At 38.7% G+C, this 22,485-nt stretch overlaps 1 protein-coding gene across 5 annotated transcripts in view; it reads left to right on the top strand.

Moving 5' to 3' along the window:
• The window catches only part of SHC3 (SHC adaptor protein 3), a 62,035-nt gene extending 39,705 nt beyond the window's left edge, over nt 1–22,330 (top strand). For all 5 annotated transcript variants that reach the window (XM_032206124.1, XM_032206122.1, XM_032206120.1 and 2 more), the window contains 8 exons: nt 2,373–2,426; nt 6,536–6,587; nt 12,671–12,797; nt 13,904–14,057; nt 15,259–15,355; nt 16,274–16,468; nt 18,774–19,069; nt 22,094–22,330. In XM_032206124.1, coding sequence (XP_032062015.1) covers nt 2,373–2,426; nt 6,536–6,587; nt 12,671–12,797; nt 13,904–14,057; nt 15,259–15,355; nt 16,274–16,468; nt 18,774–19,069; nt 22,094–22,222 — 1,104 coding nt within the window. In that variant the 3' untranslated portion in view covers nt 22,223–22,330. The remainder of the gene's footprint in view (nt 1–2,372; nt 2,427–6,535; nt 6,588–12,670; nt 12,798–13,903; nt 14,058–15,258; nt 15,356–16,273; nt 16,469–18,773; nt 19,070–22,093) is intronic.
• Nucleotides 22,331–22,485: the final 155 nt, after the last annotated feature.

The following is a 22,485-nucleotide window of genomic DNA, read 5'->3' as shown; positions in this document are numbered from 1 at the left end:
GCTGCTTGCAGTATTTTGGAGCCTTATTATGGAATAGACACAGCAGTGTTTTTCATAAGGATGGCTGCCCCCAGTCAGAAGCATATGAACTTGATGTTTATTAGATCTATCAAAAGAGTAGCAAGCCTGGAAGTGGCCTTGTTTTCAGCTGACATCAGGGTAGAAATTAAGTTAAACTGAATTATCCCAGGGAAGGATCCCAGGGAAGATGCTTTGTTGCCTTTTTTTTTTTTTTTTTTTTTTCTCCTGTGAGTGATGAAATAATTTTCAGTGAGCTAAAAAAAAAACAAACAAAAGCAAAACTAAAAAAGGGTTGACAAAACTGTTTATCTTTCTCACACATCATTCTTTTTGAGATGGACTTGCTCTGGATGCTGCAGGCCTGTGAAACATCTGGTTTCTCAGAGATCCCCAGTCTGGCTGTGGCCTCTCTAGTTTCTTGTTTGTGCCAAGCATTTGATTTGAAAATAAGCGCAGCCCAGAAGCTGTGCTCTTTGAAGCCTCACCCAGGAAGGCAGTTTTGGATGTCTGTAACAGCCTTCTTTTCCCAGAGGAGCTGGAAGGAAAAAAAAGACTGTTTTTTGCCTGTGGCTAGCAGGCAAGCAATGGACTGTGTCCTGTACAAAAACTTTGTGAGCATGCTGAGTGGAAGCTGACATTTTAGTTTGCTTTTGTTTGTTTGGATACAGTACTTGGGTAGAGTGAGATATTTCAAAACTATATGCCAACATTAGTGAATTGTTTCACATAAAGTAGTGACACATTGATACATTGATATGTTTTGTTTCAGTATTTCAGTATTAGGGAAAAATACCAAAGAACCTAAAATATTTACCTGTGGAATAGGAAGAAAATTCTGGCTTGAACTAATAGTTTTGAAACTTTTATATTTCCTTAAAATTTGAAAAAAAAAAAACAAAAAACTTTGAGGAATCTGCTCTTTTATTTATTATGATGATGAACATGATATTTGTACTTATTAATTGTGCAGAATATTTGTAATTATTTGTAATATTAATTGTGCAGAAAATCTTCAGTAGTTCATTTTTATTGTTAAGTTCACCTCCCCTATATGGGAAAAAAGCGAAGGAAATCCTCGCTGATGAGTAGGGAATGATGGTTCTCCAGTGAACACTTTAAAATTAACCATATCTTCAGGAGTATTAAAATAGAAGCACTCTTTACATGAAACAAGCACTTCAGGTTGCTCACTCTGTCAGTTCTGTCTGACTTGGTGAAGCAGTGTGATTCAGAGAAACATGTCAGGTGGCTTTCTTTTTCAGGAAGGATGGTTTAGGTCTTTAGGATTCAGGATAAGAGAAGAACTCACAGAATATTTTTATAACTTTTTTTTTTTTTAATTTGTTTTTGTTTTGTTTTCTAGAACAGTTTTCTTAAGTGTATGGCTCCCTCTCTAAAGTGAGCAACTAAGATCCAAATGACTACTGTCATATGCTCTGAGACACTGAATTAGGGGCCTGTCCTAAACCAGATGAATTATTTGGTATCGTTTTTATGAGTCAAATGAACAAGTGAAATTTTCTTTCAAATGACCTTTTCTTTCCTCGTTGTTACATGATTTCATTATTAAAAGATTTCATAAGTTAAATATCAGAATAGCAATGCAGCAGAGCAGTTATCCCTGTATTAGAGGTTCATGACAATTCATCTGTTCCCAGAGAAACATCTTATTAGTTCAAATTGTACATAAGCAAATTGAATTTAGTAATTTCAAAGCCCTGGAATATGGCTGAGATTTTGGCCATAATGCTAGATTGCAGCTAGATTGAAAATTCTGTTTGCATATTGCAATTATGTTTATGTTTGAAACATAAAATAGAATCCTAAAATCATTTAGGTTGGAGAAGATCTCTAAGATCATCTAGTCCAACCTTTAAAAATGACATGGTTGCTACTGGAAGCAATGTTAGGAACCTCAGCTCCTGTGCAGTTAGGCATGATTTCATTGATTTCACCAGAGTGGAATAGGCAGAAAAGTATTTTGATTAATAACATCCTTAGCTCCATTCATCACTAACTGTAATAAAGCAAGTGAACTTTAGCAGATTAAAATTTCTTATACTGTATGACAAATCTATATGATTTAATGACGTTCTAAGCACACTTAACAATTTTGCTGTGTCCTGCTAGGTTTCAAAGAACATTGGAATGGATATACTATTTTTGTTTTGTTTTGTTTTGTTTCTTTTAATATATTCTCATGTTACTCTTTGGATTCCTTGTGAGTGAAACAGTATATTTTGATATTGTTTTTGGATTTTCACCCCTGCATGAACCAAAAAAAGAAATCAAAGGTTAAACTGTGTAAGAAAAACCTACTGACTTGCACTTATTTCTTCTGATCCATACAGATCATAGCAAATCACCATATGCAATCTATCTCCTTCGCATCCGGAGGTGATCCTGTAAGTATTTATCTAAACTAAAGCTTTCCCTAGCATAGATATTGCTTTGAGGACTGTGTGACAAAATTTATTGCATAGCCTACTGAAAGAAAAATATAACTACAATAGCTCCTGTTTCTTGTTTCATAAATTCTTGATTGTTGCCATCAAACTCTTTTTGAGGGAAACTACTGACAAGCAGTCATGAATCCTGCTTTTTGAATGACTGAAATGAAAAGTATCAAAGGGCTGTGAGCATTCATATAATAATTGATAAGTAGAGCTCTGCTTTTCAAAGTAATGTAGCATAGTCTTATGGGTATTGTGTGAATTTTCATCCTGACTGTTTCTTATTTAGTCTTCTTTGCAGTAATAGACAACTATGTTGCATTTATATTTATAGAAATGTATGTACTTTTTATTTTTTCTACTTGTTTTGAAGTGTACATTGAAAGGAGTGTGCTAAATACTGTCTTCAGGTACATTAATTACACACATGCAGTTTGAAGACAGGCTTTCAAGAAGAGTCTGGATCTTTGCAATTTTGCAAAGCTTTCAGAGACACCTACGCATTTGATTCATTTAGATCAAAGGGCAGACTCTGGCTTGTTATGCATTTCCCTGTTTTTATCAGTAGTCCATCTGAAGGCATATTAAATGTGCTCAAAAAGTATTTCTCACCTAGGAAGAAGTGGGAGAATTATAAAACACGGACAAAGCTTACCTCATAACCTTAGAGGATTGAAAGCTTTTAAACCTAGATTAATTGTATGTATGCCTTTTCCTTCATCATGTGATTATATGTCATTTATCAGTCATACAGTAAGGCAAGGTGATTTATAGCCTGCTTTGTGAGTTATTTCACTCAGTTCAACTCCATTAAGTTGAAAACAGGCAGAACTTCCTCTGTTAATTTCACTATCCTTGGTAAACATAAGGGCAAACTTCAGTCTCAGAATAGCTCTGCTGAACTCCATTAAGTTCCAGAAGGGAAAAGGAGGCCATATCACAACAATCTGGGGGGAAAAAAATAAAAATGGATCAACAGCAGCTTTGAAATACAACAGATTGCAATGGATGCTGTAAATGAACAATTCCTGAAGTGGGCAGAGGAGTGATTAGCACAGTTCCCTGCCTCCGTAAGAAGATTCTTCGCTCCCCATCTGCCATCCCAAATGCTAAGTCCTGGAAACACCATTGCACACTGCCCACTGATCGAGTGATTTACCAGAGAAGAAGAGAGGAGCAGCAGTAGAGATTGGATTTGGAGTAAACAAGCTCTTCCAAATGTTTTAGAGAAAATCACGTTACTGAGTCAGCAAGCTACCAGAGATATCAAATTGCATCGTATAAGGGAGCCTGTAAGAGACAGTGAAATTGTAAAGTTGTATTCCCAGTAAGTCCACAGCATGGTGACTTCATTCTGAGGGTGGAGAGGGTAGGTGTAAGGATCTAATGACACTGTGCAGGCTCATCTCAGCAGGCTAGTATATGATAAACTTGCTCATGAAGCAGGTGGTTCCTTTGTTCTGAGAGCACAGGAAAGAGGACAAACGCTAGGGATGTGACTTAAGTCACTGCTTTATTAACCCATCTGTAGATTATCAGAACATAACTTTAATCGGGCCTCAATGATTTCCATTTAGTGGAGGACTGTCATCACCACACCTTCTCCTGTAAACACAGTTGGGTCCCAGCCCATAAGCTCATCTGCTTCTAGGGAGAAAGGCCATACTGTGCTAAACATGAGGAGCCCAGATCTGTGCCCAGACTGCTTAAGGGAATGCCTCCCTCATACTGAATTTTGAAGTTTGGTTTATTTAGAAGCAAGACTGTCCCCACTTCTCAACCCATCCAGTTTTCTGCTCTGGATTTCTGCCACACATTTGTGCCAGCAATTAACTTTGCAACTTTCCTCCCACTCCCTAAGCGTTAATTGCCTTTATCACTCAAAATATATCCACTGGAAAAGTGTTCCACAGTCTTGGAGAACAGCTTGAGTACCATATATATATTTGTAATATTCCCCTTTGCAATGAGTCAGTTTCTGGCTTTATTTGTGCATGGGAGCTTAAAATCTCTCTACCAAATCCTTTTACACACCATTTCAGGATCATTTTTAGTTTATTTCTAAGACTGTGTTCTGGTTCTGCTTTAGCAATCTTTAGCCCCTCCTTATGATCCACCCTCATTTTTACTCCATAGTCATTTCAGGTGGCTGTTTCCAGGCTGCTAGACAAGACATCTGGTTTTGGAGATGCCTGTTAAGATAGAGGGAGATCTCTTACGTTTTCATGAGACAGATCTCTGAAAGGTCCCTTAGAACAGTAGCTTTTCAGTTTCTGTCCAGATGATGCCTCCAAAAGCATACACTTTTGATGGGAGTCTTTTAATTTATCCACTGTGAAATGTGCTTACCTCTTGTGCTTAGTGGTTCATCATAGCTCAAGTCTGAAAAAAACTGTAAATGAAATGAAATATATGGTTTCAGTCTCTTGCACCCACATCTAGAAGAGCTATGAGATAAATCTCTTATTTACTTAGGCATAAATATATCCATTAGTTACGTCTGTACTAGTGAATAAAATAACCCATGGCTTGCTTTAAGGCCATGAAACCAATCAGAAATTTGCTTCTGTGCATCCACTCTCTTTCCTCCCAGTGGTCTCGTGGGATCAGTGCCCAGTATGTGTTGTTCCCTTGGACAGTTTCATGGCATTGCATAGGAAAACAGCACAGGCAAGCAAGGGAGAGCAGCAACATTTAAGCATCACGAACAACTGTGGGACAGCTTTCAGGCTTCTATTTTGGTCCTGTTTTATTTACCATTATAGACATAGCTAGTTTTCTTTTCACATTAGCTGTTAATTTGCGTCATTACTTCCACTCAAGTCATAGCCCAGACACTATGTCACTGGGTTCTTAAGAAATTAATAGGCAAAGTGCTAAAGGTAGTCCTCTCTGCTGTATTTTTATTTTTTTTTTCATCCAGAGCAACCTCGTTACAGCTGTGTCTGAGTGCCTTCCAATAGTGCATTATGTGACATGGCTACCCACCTGTCACCAGAACCATGAGTGTGCTTTATCATTTCCCTTATCATCCACTTAGGAAGGAAATTACGTATACATGCAGCACAGTGATTTGTTTTGGTAGGGGTGTGTGTGTGCTTGTGCTACAGAGAGCTAAGTTAAAAAAAAGTCTATCATTTTGTTGAAGACTGGTGTTTGTTATGACATTAGATCTTGACATAACAGTCAATGGTCTTCAATTAGCATCCGATCTCTACCTCAATTAACTTTAGATATACATGAATATCCAGGCATGTCAAGATATACCGGATCTAACCAAAGCTTCCTGACTGCATCAAAGAACACCAACATTTTCCAGATATGCTAGTAGGCCTCATGGTATCTGGGTGAACTGGCCTTTCTGTTTCATCTCCATGGTGATAAAAGTTTGCACCACTTGTGCACCATGTGAGTGTTGTAGGAGAGTAAGCAAAAAAATATCCCCAAAGATTTGAGCCCGCTCTTGTCAGAAAATCTACCCGGTATGTGGGAGAGGGGATGGATGAGTGATGCCCATGGGCTGAGGGAGATCATCCTAGGAGACTGCTTGCAATAGCCGAACAGTACTTGAGCACCTCTGTTCCATACATAGTTGTAGTCAGTAATGTAAACACACCTGCTTGTTACCCATGAATAAACCTCATTGCTCAATATTTCTGAGGAACGGGGATGTCAGTGCTACTCTTTCTGCTGCAGAACCTGCTGATAATTAGTATTCTGAACCAAAATCTTTGAGTACTTGAAAGATGAGGACTTGAAATTTTTAATCCCTTCTAAATTAATCCTGACCCATATCCTACTAGATTTGTTTAACTGATTTTAAATGGCTTTGGTCTGAAGAAAGCAAAGTGATAGGATCAGTATTAAAACCCATAAATGTTTTTATAGGTTTTAAGTAGTGTACATCTGTAAAGTAAAACATGTCACATTGGGACTATGCCCCCAGGAGTACATACACTCTCAACTGTGATAATTCAATATAATCTGTGCAAGAATTTTTTACATTTAAAATATGTCTTTTTTTTTTTTTTTTTTTTTTTTTTTTTTTTAATTTTTAATAGGATACAACTGACTATGTTGCATATGTAGCTAAGGATCCTGTTAATCGGAGAGGTAAGTTAGAAATACCTATCTGGCATTTACTTTCCTTTGAGAAACATGAATTATTCATGGTATAATTTAGTCTTTCTTTTTTTTTTTTCCCCAAGAAAACATAAATGCAGCCCAATAAAAAGTTGTCTTTGACAGTCATGGAATGACTGTGTAGCAATAAGAAGCTGCCATACGCAAGTTAGTTCTGAAATTTGGAACAGATCTTTTCTGTAACTCATCTTCAAATATCACTTGGATTCTCTTCATCTCTTAAATCAAAAGCTTGCCTGTCTTGGCTGCAAGCTTCTAGGCAACAGCTAACTCATACCTACACTCAATCAAGATGCAAGAACTAAGCAGCCCTCTGATTAAGAGTCTGAATCTGTTAGGTCTAAGTACATGCCAAATTCTTCCTCATAAAATATTGTTTGTTGAAGTTTTATTCATGGAGATGCCTGGTTCTATTGCTTTCTCAGCAATCAGTCAGGTATTGGGAACCTCTTGTTGATTGTCTTCAAAGACTGAGATCCAGTGCAGAGTTTCAAATATAATAGTACGTTATAAGAGTGTAAATTACAGTGTGGAATAATAGATAAAGAACTCATTTCTGTTTGTAATGCCGAAAGCATTACTGGGTCTTAATACTAGACGCAGAATATTGTATAATGTACCTGAGAATCTATTTATTATTCAGATTCATAGAGAAGAAAAGACTACTCAAAAAAAAAAAAAAAACCAAACACAAAAACAAAACAAAACAAAACACTGAAGCACTTCCAACAGGATTTTTTTTTTGCAGAATTTAGACACTTTAACTTCAAACCTGCAAACTCCAAGCTGCCACTGAGCCATGAGTATGACTAGTTCAACAGTTTTGGTAGTTTGTGTCCTTTAGTTATCTTAAGTACCTCGATGATCTGTTGTGATCATGTGCAGGAATGTCCAGACTTGCCAATGTTAACTCAGAAGTAGTACTTGAATATTAGTGAAACATCTAGAAAATGTATGTGGAGTGGGAGGAAGGGAGACAGTTCAGCTCTTCATGGTGCTTCTTATGTTTCAACATCATGTGCCTTCCTCTTGAAAGGCTCATGCATGAAGCTGGAGGCAATACAGTGTGGAGCAGCACTCCAGCTGCTCTTGTTTTACAGCACTGCTCTTCTGAGTTGGAAAGAAAGAGATCTTGGTGGCAGTGTAGTGGACTGGCATTGTAGCCTGACAGTTTCTTGTTATGCTTGTCTATCCTGGAATGAGGAGTCATCTAAGTGCCTGATATTGTTTTCTTGTGAAGCATTTATATCAAGCTATTTCTCATTTTTTAAGAAAGATTTGACAGATTGAAGTCTGTAGGTCTCCAGCTGCAGTTCATGTCCTTCATCCTTCATATCATTTGTTTCTCCTTTAACTTTTCTACATTGTTTTAAAAATGTAGATAATGACTGTTATTTTTTGAAGTAATCTAATATTAATCTCAACAATCTATAATAGAGGTTGCACTTTCCTATTCTTATTTGCTTCTAGCTTAATCATTAGCTGGTTTTCTCATTAGCCATTTTTGCTGCTGTGTAGCGATGTTATCTCAGGTGAAATTCTTTAATGCTGTAATCTTTCACCCTCCTGAGCCAGAGCTTTCCATAAGAGGTTTTCCCAATTGCATGTATACCTCAGAGGTGGCAGATCAGTGACTTTGCATGTGCCTAGTATTAAAACTCATTTTTCAAAAGGTCTAATTTACCAAGGGTAAATTGCTGTGTTTTACCCTCACTGGCCATTCCATCAACCTTCATGTTATCTATAAATCACTTCAGAAGTGAGTTTGATTTTACTTCTGTATCTCACAAAAAGTGTTACTGCTGCTTTTCTTGACACTAGGACCAATGTTGTACTACAGTTTGCACATTCATATTAGACTCATTTACTCCCAAGGCTGGAACAGCTCTCTTCATGCTTTATATTCTAGATCTAGATAGCTGTAGACTGTCTGTCTTCCACTGTAACCTACACAAGAAATCATCTCTGTGTGAGCCAAACCTTCTCAACCTTTTACAAGAAGCACATCTCCTACCTACTGAAAGTCCATTCACGTATCCAAGGAAACAGGTTATTCATTATGTCACCTACTGAAACTACTTAATGACTCATGCTTCATTTCAGCTCCAGACAGGTTTAGCAGTAAGCAATGTCGCCTCTTTATATGCCCTCTCTAGTTACAGAGTGCAAAAATTATAGCTTTCTTTAACCTAACTACTGTGGGTCCACTTTCCCAGAGATATGCTTGTACCTTATCTGGGACTGATTGTTCACCACCAACAACATTGGTGCAGAGAGTGTAAACAGCAAATATTCTGCTGCTAGCCAGGGATGTCAGCCTCTGCCTCTGAATATGTGGAGGGTCCTGGTTTTGGCTGTCAAGTCTACTTTCAACATGCATCCTTTTTATTACTACAACCGTAACAGGGTCCGCAATGTAGGAAGTATTGTTATTATTGCTCTTCCTTCAGCTTGAAATTTTGAAAAAAATTAGGAAGTTGAAGAGAACAACTTGGAAACTTGGGGTGATAATCAGAACATGACAGAATGGTTAAGGTTAGAAGGCACCTCTGGAGGTCATTTGGTCCAAGCAAGGACAAGTAGGGACACCTAGAGCAAGTTGTCCAGGACCATGTCCAGAGGGTTTGTGAAGACCTCTAAGGAAGGAGGCTCCAGAACCTCTCTGAGCAACCTGTGTCAGTGCTCCACCACCCACACAGTAAAGAAGTTTTGACAAGTGTTTGAACTGTCTGAAATTCAGACAGAAACTCTTGTGTGCTAATTTGTTTCCATTGCCTTTTGTTCTGGCACCGGGTGACAGAGAAAAGAGCCTGGCTCCATCCTCTTTGCACTTGCCACTCAGATGTTTATAGGCATTGATACAATCTCCCCTATGCCTCCCCTTCTCTAGGCAGAACAGTCCCAGCTTTCTCTGTCTCTCCTGATAGGAAAGGTATCCTAGTCCTGTCATCATCTTGGAAGCCCAACATTGGACTCTTTCCAGTACATCTGGATATCCTTTGTACTGAGGAGCCTAGAACTGGTCAGCACTCAGGTATAGCCTCACTCCAGGTGCAGCTGAGTAGAGGGGAAAGATCACCTCTCTTGACCTGATGGCCATACTTTGCCTAATGCAGCCAAAAATACCATCAGCCTTACCAGCAAGGGCACAAGGCTGACTTATGTTCAAGTCAGTGTCCACCAGCAACCTCAGACCATTTCCTGCAGAGCAGCTTTCCAGCTGGGTGACCCCCGCCACGTCCTGGTGCCTGGGCTTGTTCCTCCCCAGGTGCAGGACTCTGTACTTCTTGCTGGACTTTATGAGATTCACAGAATCATAGAATCATAGAATATCCTCAGTTGGAAGGGACCCACAAGGATCATCGAGTCCAGCTCCTGGCTCCACATGGGTCTACCCAAAAACTCAGACCATATGACCAAGAGGATAGTCCAAATGGTTTTTAAACTCTGACTGGATTTTGCTACAACTGGGTCCCTGGGGAGACTTTTCAGATGCACTACTGCCCTCTTGGTGAAGAACCTTTTCCTGATATCCAGCCTGATCCTCCCCTGTTGCAGCTTGACTCCTTTCCCTTGGGTCCTGTGACTGGTCACCAGAGAGAATAGATCAACTCCTGCCCCTCTACTCTCCCTCATAAGGAAGCTGCAAACCATGATGAGGTCTCCCCTCAGCCTCCTCTTTTCTAGGCTGAATGGGCCTAGTGACCTCAGCTGCTCCTCATACATCTTACCCTCTAGGCCCTTCACCATCTTCATCACCCCCCTCTGGACACTCTCCAAGAGTTTAATGTCCTTTTTGTACTGTGGTGCCCAGAACTGCACACAGTACTTGAGGTACCAGCACAGAGTAGAGTGGGACAATCACGTCCCTCAACCAACTGGCAATGTCGTGCTTGATGCACCCCAGAGTACAGTTGGCTCTCCTGTCTGCCAGGGCACACTGCTGGCTCATATTCAGCTTGTGGTTAACCACAACCCCTAGGTCCCTCTCTGCGGGGATGCTCTCCATCTTCTTGTCCCCCAGCCTGTATGCACGAGTCAACCACTTACCCCGGTTTCATGTCATCCATCAGTTTAGTGAGGGTGCACTCTATCCCATCATCCAAGTTGACAATGAAGATGTCAAGCAAGACAGGACCAAGTTTTGACCCCTGGAGTACTTCGCTCATTATTGTTCTTCAACTAGACTTTGCATGACTGATCACTACCCTCTGGGCCAGACTGTTCAGTCAGTTTTTGATCCACCTCACTGCTTATCCAGTCCATAGTTCAACAGCTTCTCTATGAGAATCTTATAAGAAACAGTGTTGAAAGCCTTACAGCAGTCCAGGAAGACTGATCCCCCCACACAACCATGAGGCTGATGATTTCATTATAGAAGGTTATCAGGTTGATCAGGCATCATTTCCCTTTGGTGAATCCATGATGAATACTCCTGTTGTTTCTCTTGTCCTTCAGGTGCCTTGAAATGGTTTTCAGGTTTAACTGTTCCATCACTTTCCCAAGGATTGAGGTGAGGCTGACTGGACTATAGTTCCTTGGATTGTCCTCCTTTCTTTTGTTTAAGATAGGAGTGACATTTGCTTTCCTGCAGTCTTGAGGCACTCCTCCTAGTTGCCACAGTTGAACAAGGACTATGAGGTGACCTCACAATCACTTCTTTTTGCCCTTGATGTCCCTGGACATATTTAATTCTAACAGGGCTTTAGCTTTTCAGAACCTGATCCCTGGCTGCTCAGACAATTTTCCTGTACTCTTCTAGGTTACCTGTCTTTGCTTCCACCCTTTGTAATATTCCTTTTTGTTTTTGAATTTGTTCAGGAGGTCCTCGTTCATCCATGTAACCTTCTTGGCATTTTTGCCTGGTTTTCTCTTTGTTGGGATGAATCATTCTTGAGCTTGGAGGAGGTGATCCTTTGTCCAGCTTCACTGGGCCTTTTCTCTCCAGGGCTTTATCACAGAGAACTCTACCAAGAAGAGATTCATCAGATCCCTACCAACATCCCTGAAGAGGCCAAAGTCTGCTCTCCCAAATTCCAGAGCTGTGAGCTTGAATTGTACCTTCCTCACTCCTCTAAGAATCCTGAATTGCACTATTTCATGGTTACTGCACCTAAGGCTTCCTTTGAGCTTCACATTGTCTTCCAGCCCCTCCTTGTTGGTGAGAATTAGGTCCAGCATAACACCTCTCCTTGTCGGCACCTCTATCATTTGAAGAAGGAAGTTGTCATCAACACAGCCCAGGAACCTCCTGGATTGCCTATGCCCCACTGTTCTGTCCCTCCAACACATATCAGGGTGGTTGAAGTCCCCCATGAGGTCCACAGCTTGTGAAAGTGAGACTGTTTCTATTTGTTTATAGAAAGCCTTATTTAATCAATCTTCCTGGGCAAGTGGCCTGTAATGGACTCTTAGTAGAATGTCACCTAGCCCTGTCTTCTTTTTAATCCTGACCCATAAGCTCCTCACCCATCCCCAGGTAGAGCTCCATGTGTTCCAGCTGCTTATTGACATAGAGGGTAATGCCCCTTCCTCATCTTCCCTCCCTGTCCTTCCTGAAGAGCCCATATCCTTCCATTCCAACACTCCAGTCATGGGAGCCATCCCACCACAGCTAAAATAAAATTAAAGTGGGTATAAAATTAATGAAAGCAAAGAAAGCATGGAGTAGTTAAGGTTGCTGTTGCTTTTGCTATCTACTTATATTTGTAATCTTATATTTGTAAGCTCAATTTAGAGCTCAAAGTTTTCACATAGCCTATTGCATTCAATTAATAACAAGTGTGAATTTTATGGAGTTTCCTATCTTTCTGGACTTATTAAAGTTGTGGAACTGATTTGAGCTCTTGCCTGTTGCAGTTACACACTATATCTATTTTATTTAACCTTTACAGTCCATTGTCTGAAATTCATCATGCCTGCTTCAGGTTTTACTGAAATGCACATACCACAAATAGGCCAATTATGCCTGACATGTAGGTGTTTTGTCATAGGTCAGTGCATCCCGCTCTAATATAAAGATTGATTTGAATGTGTCAATCTTTTTCATGTAGCTTGTCATATACTGGAATGCTGTGATGGCCTTGCCCAGGATGTCATCAGCACCATAGGGCAGGCATTTGAGCTTCGATTTAAGCAATACTTAAGGTGCCCCTCCAAGATACCTACTTTGCACGATAGGTGAGTACGGTTACAGAAGACTGATAAAGAACCTTCTTTATTTTTACTTTATAAAATATGCTATGGACAAATTTGCTGGAGATGAACAGGATTTAAATGCTTCAAAAAGAGATTTCTGCTGAATTAGCAAAGGAGGGCTTGCTTAATGAATCTGAGAGGAGCAGAGTCATTTTAAAAGAATGGACTAAATATGGATTTCACAGTGAAATTACTCAAAGGATCATGTGTTTTCTATTGTGGTTAATATGCAGTGTTTTATGGCCAAGAATGAATATTATTTGTCACATTTTATCATTCTTGTTACTGTGATAGCAGCTCCGTTAATTTGGATGAAGTGAGCTAGAGTTGCTGGGCTTCCCAAATGATCAGTGATGTTTCGCTATTTCTAGTATTAGCTGAAGTAAAGGTTTTAGGAATGTAATGTCTCATAGACAGGCTTTGACTGCATTGTTCTCTAGAGCAATAATGTCAGATTTGTTGGCTTTCCTATGTTTAAAATGCTGTGGTATAGCCTTCTGTTTCCTTTAGTGATCTCTATTTTTATCATGGATCAGTATATGCTCACTAACATTAGAATAAATCTTATTTCTTACATAAGGGTAAAATGAGCACATGGTGAATATTAAATGCTATTATTTCTATCTGGGAGCATTCTGTACTCACTTTGGAATGGAATAAATGACTGTTAAATGTAGACTGAAAGCACAGATCCTATCTCATGACTTCATGAAGTTCTTCAAGATTTACAGTGGTGATAGAACAGACATAATTAAAGACAATGTTTTAGGGCTTAGTCAGTCAATCAAGTAATAATATTATGAATGCTACTGTGAGTTTGTTTGTGGATTATTTAATGGTCTTTAAAGCTAAGTTTAAAAAAAATATATATCATTTTTCAGGCTAAAGAATTTCATCCTTTGCAAAGGGAAATATAGATAAAATTTATCTAATCAGGGTATCTGCTGCATGATCCTGGCCAATGATGGTAGCTGAATTTTCAAAATAATATGCAATAGTGATCCTCTCACAGCCAGTCTTAACATGCTGAAAGTATTTGTAAGTGCTTTGCAAGTGACACACAAAATCAAGCACTCACTTTCTTACAGGGTGCAGAGTTTTGATGAGTCATGGATGGAGGAAGAGAGTGAGGCAGCAGAACATCCCTATTACAACAACATCCCAAATAAAATGCCCCCTCCCGGTGGCTTCATTGATGCCAGACTCAAAGCAAGGATTCCCACTGCTGCAGACACAGCTCAGGTCGGTGCATCTCTGCCCTCTTGCTGATAGATCCAAAATTTACATGCATACATACATACATACATATATATATATGTAAAATATACTACATATATATATAAATATAATATATATGCACATATATATAAAAATATATAATATATAATATATATTATATGCATATGATATATGTATACATATCATATATATGTTATATATAATATATTATATATGTGCTATATGTAATATATATAATGTTATATATTATATATGTTATATATATATTATATTACACACATATATATAATTTAAATATATATATATTTAAGATGGATTTATTTGGAACATAAATGTGTGATTAGTTTCATATTTAATGGACATTGATCTAGGAGACAACAAATTAAGCATTTGAGCAAAGGGAGTTGAATTCTTCATGGTGTTAAAAAAAAGAAAAAAAAAGTTCAGAGAAGAACCTGGGGGTTACTACAGTTTTAAGAAACATATCTGTCTCAGAGAGTATGAATTAAGAGTGCAAACAAACTAGAAACTATTTGATACAGAAGCTTTCATACAATCTAATACAGTCATTGCTAACATTTCATTATGTTAATAACTCAGCAGCAACTGATATTTAGCCAGGTTCCTAGGTAGGTCTTTCATTTCACACTGAACTGAAGCCAGCTTGGATATTTCTACCAGCATTGCTGTCAGAGGTTTGACTCTTATCCATACAACCACTTAAGAGGAGTTTTGAGATCCAGTCCAACTCTGTTTAAATCTAGAGGGGCCTTGACTGAAGAAAACATACTCCTGTCAATATCTAAGTGAGTTCCCTGGTACCAATGTGAGTCTTTCAGCTCATGTTTTTGAGGGTGTTTAGGGTGTCTACTGATCCCTTGTGTGGTTTCTAAGAAATGGTTTTCCCAGCCACAGTTTGTCAGGGCTGCCTGTGTGGAGACAAACATATTGAAGGCAATGATGTATTATTTGGGATTGCAGGGGTTGATAAAAGCAGGAAGGAGGGAAGTTTTCATGAAGGTCACCAGTAATGTCTTACTCCTACACAAATGTTTTTCTGAGATCTATATTCTGACACAATAATGAATCGGAAATAAAGAGTGGGAGTACACAGAATACAGTCAAGGAAATTGTCCAAGCCACTCATAATATATCAGTGTTTTAATGGTAATTGCAATTTTCTTTGTACATGTGTCCATTCTAGTCTGCAGCAGGAGTGGGAAGAGAGCGGATCTATTACCAGAGTCGTCACTTAGGAGACAAATTCAATGAAGACTGGCATCATGAACCTGTTAAGCAAGGTGAGTCTTACCAGTTTGGGTTGTAATGTAGCAGGATGTCTTGAGTGGGCAAAGCACACAAATGTCTGATGCCTTGAAGACTTAAGTCAATGAGCTGCACTTTGTTGGTCCCCTTTGTCATGAATTTTGGTGTTGACATCAGTGAAAAGTGTTTGGTAAGTATTCCTGGATGAATTATTAAATGCACACCTTCACAAAAACTTATATTTTGCAGAACACTTCCTGTACAGATTTGCCCCAAACATTCAGCTATCTAGCTTGTCTGAAAAGTTCATGGTATTTAAAGACAAACTTTTGGTCTTTTCGTAAAATCCGACCCACTAGGATACGCACAGTGGATTTTCCAAAGGTAGGGTACAAAGTCAGAATCTTTTTAGGAATGTAGAACAATGCACATGTCTGCATATAATTTGGCCTCTACACATAACAAACACTGCATCATTTTAATATTGCAGTTTATGAGTTATAAGCAAACCACTTCAAAACGTCTGTGTCAAATTTGACCCCTTCCACCTTTATGTGACAGCTTTGAGGTGTCTTGGTGGACCATTTCTTTTCAAATGCCAGAATACGTTGTCTGTTGTTAATGTACACTGATTTGGGAACTTTGTTTCATTTCATCCCCAATGAGTCCCCAGCTAATTTGAAACTCACAGTCTTGATTTACAAAAAATACCTTTTCTCCAAAATAATTAAAAATAAAATTCACTGAAACACTGTTATGACTGTTTTCAATGGCATATTTTTTCTATTAGCTTCAGCAGTTACTGTCTTTCTATCTTCCATTCCAGGGAATTTTAAACCTGTGGTGATGGGTTTTGATATTATCATCTGTTCATTCTAACAACATAATTATGTAAAAGATAAAAAATAAAAAATAAATTAAAAAAATAAACCACCATCTCTTGAATTTTCCAGGATCTCTGGATATTTATAGTGTGCCGGAAGGGAGATCACAAGTAACTCCAACAGCAGAGATGCCAACTTATGTGAACACTCAGCATATAAATATGGAAGCTCTATTGGCACTTCAGGCAGATGCTGAAAGTACCTTCAGTGGAAACGCAAATAATACCAAAGAGAGTAGCCCAGGAAAGGATCTATTTGACATGAGTGAGTTTCCTTCCTTTTCACTCCCTTTCTAGCAAGAGACTTTATGTATTAATTCTGTATAAAAATAATCCTAAAATTCTCCAGATGAAATTTTAGTATCCCTAGTGAAGTCACAGTGAGCCTTAGAATTCATGGTGGTTTCATATCTGACTGAGATAAAAATAAGGGTAGCCAAAGATCTGAAGCTAATTTGTATTAGATCTGTGTTAAGCTGCAGTCTATGTTATCCATAGCATCATGCGTAACTGTGCCAGAAGGAAAATAAATTGGGAGCCCTGTCATGCATGAAAATGAAGGAGTGATTGACTGGAGAACTAGCTCCTTGCCTGTCCTGTGAACTTGTTTCTAGGAAGTCAATGCATACTGCATTTGACTTTGTGCAACAAGAAAATTGAGAGGTAAAAGTAAATTCTCTCTTCTTCCAGGTAGGTCTACAGACCTACCTAGCCATTTATTTTACCTTTGAAGTCAACTTTTCCGGACTCAGTGTCACAGCTATAGTCTTCAAATAAAGTTTTAAGCATCAGTCATAATTTTGATGCTGATGCTACCCATATACAAGGTTTTCAGTCATGAGCAGATACTTAACAAAAAGTATGGGGAAAGCAATTTGATGTATAGAAAACCTTCCTTGTTCTGTTCATCTTACTTCCTTTCAGTTGCTGACACATGATTTATTCAATTTAGTTCATATTATTAAAAGGCAGTGAGACAAAGCAGTTGATGCCTACATGTTATCTGTAAAATAACATATCTACATTTCTGTAATTTCAGTCTACATGAAACTGTCTTCCTGGCATGTTTTTGCTGAAATGTGTCTCTGTTTCTACAGCAAAGATTTTGAACTGAAAGAAAGGGGGAGGTGAGAAAGTTAAAGAGTGCACCTATCTATCAATATAGTTCTACAATGAGAAAAGTCTGCTGACTGAAATGATGGATGTTAACCTTAATTTCTAATAACCACGCCCTTAAAACATGGACAAGCTTACCTCTATACACATTCTTTTCCTAAAAATAAGACAAACTGATTTCTCATCTTGCAGCCTGCATTAGGCTTTATTGACCATTGGATCAAAGAGAAAAGCATTATCAGAAAGTATGTCAACTAGTCCAAAGTCAGTGGTTTGTCAAGCTAAACATGTGGAGTAGTGCAGGCTGTAATGTAGTGAAGACATACATACAAGTCAGATTTAAGAAACATACAATTTAGTTTAGATAATGCTTAAATCTGTGACAGCATACTATTTATCCTATCTCTCTGAACTAAATTAACTTCTCAGTGGCCCCACAAAAGCATGGCTATGTACCGCTAGCCTCTGAGCAGTCTACTTATAGCATGTGTGTTGCTTCACAGTACTGCTCTCCAGATGTTCTTTAGTAAGTCTAGTGGACTCAGAACAATGTGTCTTTTTAATATGTGCTAGATGGGCAATTGAAAATCTAAAAGTGCAAATAGCATGTGGTAGGTCAGTAGAGCCTATAATGAAACATACACTGACCTATTTACTATTTCTGTAAGACTGTTGAGATATGCAATGACACCTCTTTCCATTCCACTCTAGGGAAAGTAACACTGAGTTTAGGATTCAGCTGAAGTTTAAAAGATTACTTCCCAAGGGTTAATTTCAATTAGGTAAATCACAATAAAGGTGTTAACCTGTCTCTGTGTCCCAAAGTCCTCTTCCTAGGCTGAGGTTAGGAGTAAGCTGAGTAATAACAGCGACTGATCCTTTCCAGACCTACCCATGGGCTGGAGACTCAGTAATGGATAATGAATATATAATAATGGATAATATATAATAATGGATAATGGGTAAATGAATATGTTCCTTGAAGAGAGACCAGATATGACTATAATGACTTTGGGTACCCATATTATGCAATTTATTTTAAATGAAACTGTCTGACGTAACCTGTAAGGCAAAAAGAGAGCTTTGCACTGTACCAGAGCACATAAATACAGATGTTGACAATGGCCATTACTGAAATAAAATCAGTACCTTTCAAAAGTTTCTGCCTATATTCGCTCTTAATTTTTATCACTGTCTTTGTGTGCATAACACACGTTTTTAACATATTACACTCTTAATACATGTTTTACTACATGACAGATCAGTAAGCTTTGTAGCTTTGTAGTATGGTTTGTTTTTTTTTTTTTTTTTTTTTTTTTTTTTTAATTTCTTAAAGGAAAGTGACTATAACACAGAATAAATCCAGTTAAAAATGTCTGGAATATATATATTTTTTTTTTCCAACATGATTTAACTCTTAATTATCTTGCACTTGTTTCTCTTTCTATAACCAGAACCATTTGAAGATGCCCTTAAGAACCAAACACCTGAGCCTGTGTTGAATAAATCCACTTCCGTTGAATGTACTAGTCCTCTTTTATCCAGAGCTGCTGACTGGACTACAATGGAAGAGCTAAGTACAGAGCCATGGTATCAAGGAGAGATGAGCAGGAAAGACGCAGAACAGCTGTTAAAAAAATGTGGAGATTTCCTTGTGAGAAAAAGTACCACAAATCCAGGTTCCTATGTGCTGACAGGCATGCAAAATGGACAAGCCAAACATCTTCTTTTGGTGGATCCAGAAGGAACCGTAAGTGCTGATTACGGAGTAATACAGGCACTTTCTGACTTCTGTATTTTTTCTGAATATGTTTAAACTTGTTTACAGCTTAGGCACAACTGACCAGAATGACAGCTTAATGTAAGGTGTCATCACATCCAATACTCTCCTGATATCTAGTAGAAGACATAGTGCATGCATACATGCACATTTCAGGGATAGCAGAAGACCTCCCGCATAACATCTGCAGGAGGTCTCAGGGACCTGGTTCCCTATCAATGTCAAACTTTGGCCACTGCATTATTAACTTAGTCAAAAGTGTAGCTAAGCCCCTTTTTGGTCTTCTAGCTGAGAAGTTGCTGGCAACTGTGCAAGTTCAACCAGCATTTGTGCTGGGAATTTCCACATGATCTCTGTCAGTGAGGACACAGATCAGGCCCCCCAAAGCCATTATATTTTCCCCCTCTTAAGGCCATGAGACGACTGGAGTAAAACTGTGCCCCACTGGGGTAAAATTGCTACATCTGTTTGCTGCACAGGCACTCCTTTAGCTGATGAAGCCTCCCAGCCACAGAACAGCAAATGCAAAGAAACTCCTGTTTTTACATCCATCTGTCGTGCTTCTGGGGGAGATGAGCCTCACCAGAAAGAGCATTGCCACACATTTTATTCTTGTCCCGTGGTAGCTGACAGATAGTAACCCCTCTTCCTCTCTAAAGGACAGCTTTAAAAGCTGGAAAGTAAACTCCTGGGAAGGAGGTGGCTGTTTAGCATCTATTTCATCTGAGAAGCCTGCAGAAGGAAGACCAGCAGCAGAATTATGCTGGTCCTGCATACTACCACACTGCAATGGCCACAGTACTTGCCAGTCTACTTACTTACCTTCGCCACACGAGGACAGTCAAAGAATGTTTTTAACACTTTTTCTGCGCCATCAGCCAGGTCCTGGGCTTGGCCAGGAAGCCAGACCCTATGCATCTCTGGGAGCAGCCTCCTTCTCTAAAATGTTGACAGCTGCTTTGTGACCCTGCAGGTCTCATAATTCCCCCTTCAAAATAAATGCAGAAATAGCTGCTACAAGGTGCGGACATGTCCCACCAGGAGCTCTGGAAGCCAAAAAGTAGATGTGATATCTGCTGTTCCTCTCACTGGCAGGGTTTTACCCAGGCCTGGGACAGTTCCTGTTCTCCATCTCAGCAGGGCTCACTGGGTGTTTCTGCTGCTCTGCAGCAGCTTCAGCTGGCTTGGAAGGCAAAAGTGACAACAGTGTTTTCATATCTGTATTTAGGTTAGCTGAGCTGTCTGTGTGATTTGTGGGGTCCTGCCACAGCTCCTCAGCAGCCTTGTTTGTGACTTGTCAGAGAGAAGAGTCATTCATAAAACACTGGCGTGAGGCAAGCCTCAGCAGTGCTCCAGTGGCATGTGCTTTTCCTGCCTGGCCTCTGTGATTATTTGTAAAAACTGGTTCATAAAGAGTGCTTGAAAGTCAATTCACACACAAATTATCAAGTGGCACGTTACAACTCCTCAAGGTGTGTTTCCAGGGCAGTTAACTGTGCTGCCACTTCTGCTCTAATCCAGCTCACAAAAGATCTCTAGTTTAGATAAGGGATGCGTAAAGGTGAGTACTGCAGGTTTTCTACTGGGTTTAGGATTGAAGCTTGAGCCGTGGTGATGATGGTGCATACTACTGAGGGTGAGAAAGCTCTCACTTGAGTTGAATGGGCTGAAGATGTGTTAGTTTGAATATAGGTAATGAAAGTTCTTGATGTTTTAAAGATATCTTAGTTTTGAAAAATATAGCTTTGAATAATTATAGAAAGTAATGTTTAAAAGTAGTATGTTTGAGAAAGTATGAGAGCCAGCTGGTTTTCTTCAGCAACGCTGCTAAATGCAGACTCAGTAGATAGTATAACTTGCCGTTGGTGTTGTTTGCTACTTTCTTTTCCTGTGACATTGTGTCCCAAGTTCTTGTAATTTTGCCAGAACTTTATTGTGAAGATTGAAATATTTCAAGCGGGGTGCCCACTGCAGCATAAACTGTTTTTTGAAAGTTTTAACAAATTTCATTATCTATTTTCTATTCTATGATTTTTTAGAAACATTCAAGGAGAATAGATGCCATTTTAGAGCAGTGTTCATACCATTTTGCTTGAGACATTGTAGAACTATCCCAACACAAAAGCATTATCACAACTTTGCTCTGCATGTGGAAGCTGTATGCCGTAAGTTATTTTAAACATAAGAAGGAAATGTTCTGGGAAGATGAGGTTATGTAATTAAAGATAATAAAGATTAAATTAAGTTAATTAAAGATGTTTTTTAATATTAATTAGGTCTTGGCCTACCCTAACTTTTGACTGTTTTACCTTGTAATATCAGTTTTCTCTTATTGCAGCTGTAATAATTCACTTAGCAGGATTCCAGTGCAGAGTACTGGTAAATGGACTAGAAAAAAATGACATTCCCTACCCTAAAGTGGTTCACTTTCAAAGGCCCAAGCATGTACCATGCAGCACTGTGCAAACTCAAGCCAAACACAAGTGGTGGGTGGTTCACTTTCAGAGGAAGGGAATTTCCCAGTGTACGCCAGAGGTGTTTTTTTTTTTTTTTGTTTGTTTGTTTTTTTGGCATCTCAAGAAGAAAGGCTTTGCTGTGGAAAACACAAAGATGCTGAAATGCACAGAGATGTTCTGGCATCCCTGGATGGATATCCCTTTTTAATAAAAAGGTGAAAGAAGTTAAAATGAACCTGTAATTTCTTGAAAAAGAAAAGTTAGTCTAAAAATTGAACTTACAGTGAAACAAAATGTTGTACGGAAAGCAGACTAGCTCATAGGTATCTTGCTGAGTATCTGTTTGGAGAGACTAAGGAGAGTCAGAGACAAACACACAGAGACTAAACAGCCAGATTTCCACTGCTTTTGATGAGAGAGTGATCTGTCGCAAATACGTAATTAATGGTACATTTTTATTTTTAGAGAATTTTGATGCAAAGTTATGAGAAAAAATATTTTGCTCCTTAACTTGTTTTCTTGCATCCTTTTTTTGAAGGTTCGTACAAAAGACCGTGTCTTTGACAGCATAAGTCATCTCATCAATCATCACCTTGAGAATAATTTGCCAATAGTTTCTTCTGGGAGTGAACTCTGCTTGCAGCAGCCTGCTGAGAGGAAACACTGACTCCAGATAACTCTTAGTTTTTGTAACTTGCAAGTTATAACTTGTGGAAAGTGCAGATCTGAAAACATGTATGTAAAAAAAAAAAAAAAAAAGGAAAGAAAAGAAAAAAAGAACACACACAAAACAAACAACAACAACAAAAACACACACACACCATATTCCCATATGTTTCACCAGTATATTTTCTTTAGGTTTAAGAAGTTCTATTTCACACAGTTTACTTGAAAATTCTCAATGCTTTATGTGGACTTGAAGTCACAACA

The sequence above is a fragment of the Aythya fuligula genome, chromosome Z (assembly GCF_009819795.1).
Source record: "Aythya fuligula isolate bAytFul2 chromosome Z, bAytFul2.pri, whole genome shotgun sequence".
Lineage (NCBI taxonomy): Eukaryota > Metazoa > Chordata > Aves > Anseriformes > Anatidae > Aythya > Aythya fuligula.
Note: the sequence above shows the minus strand (reverse complement) of the source record. Positions and strands in the feature narration are given on the sequence as shown.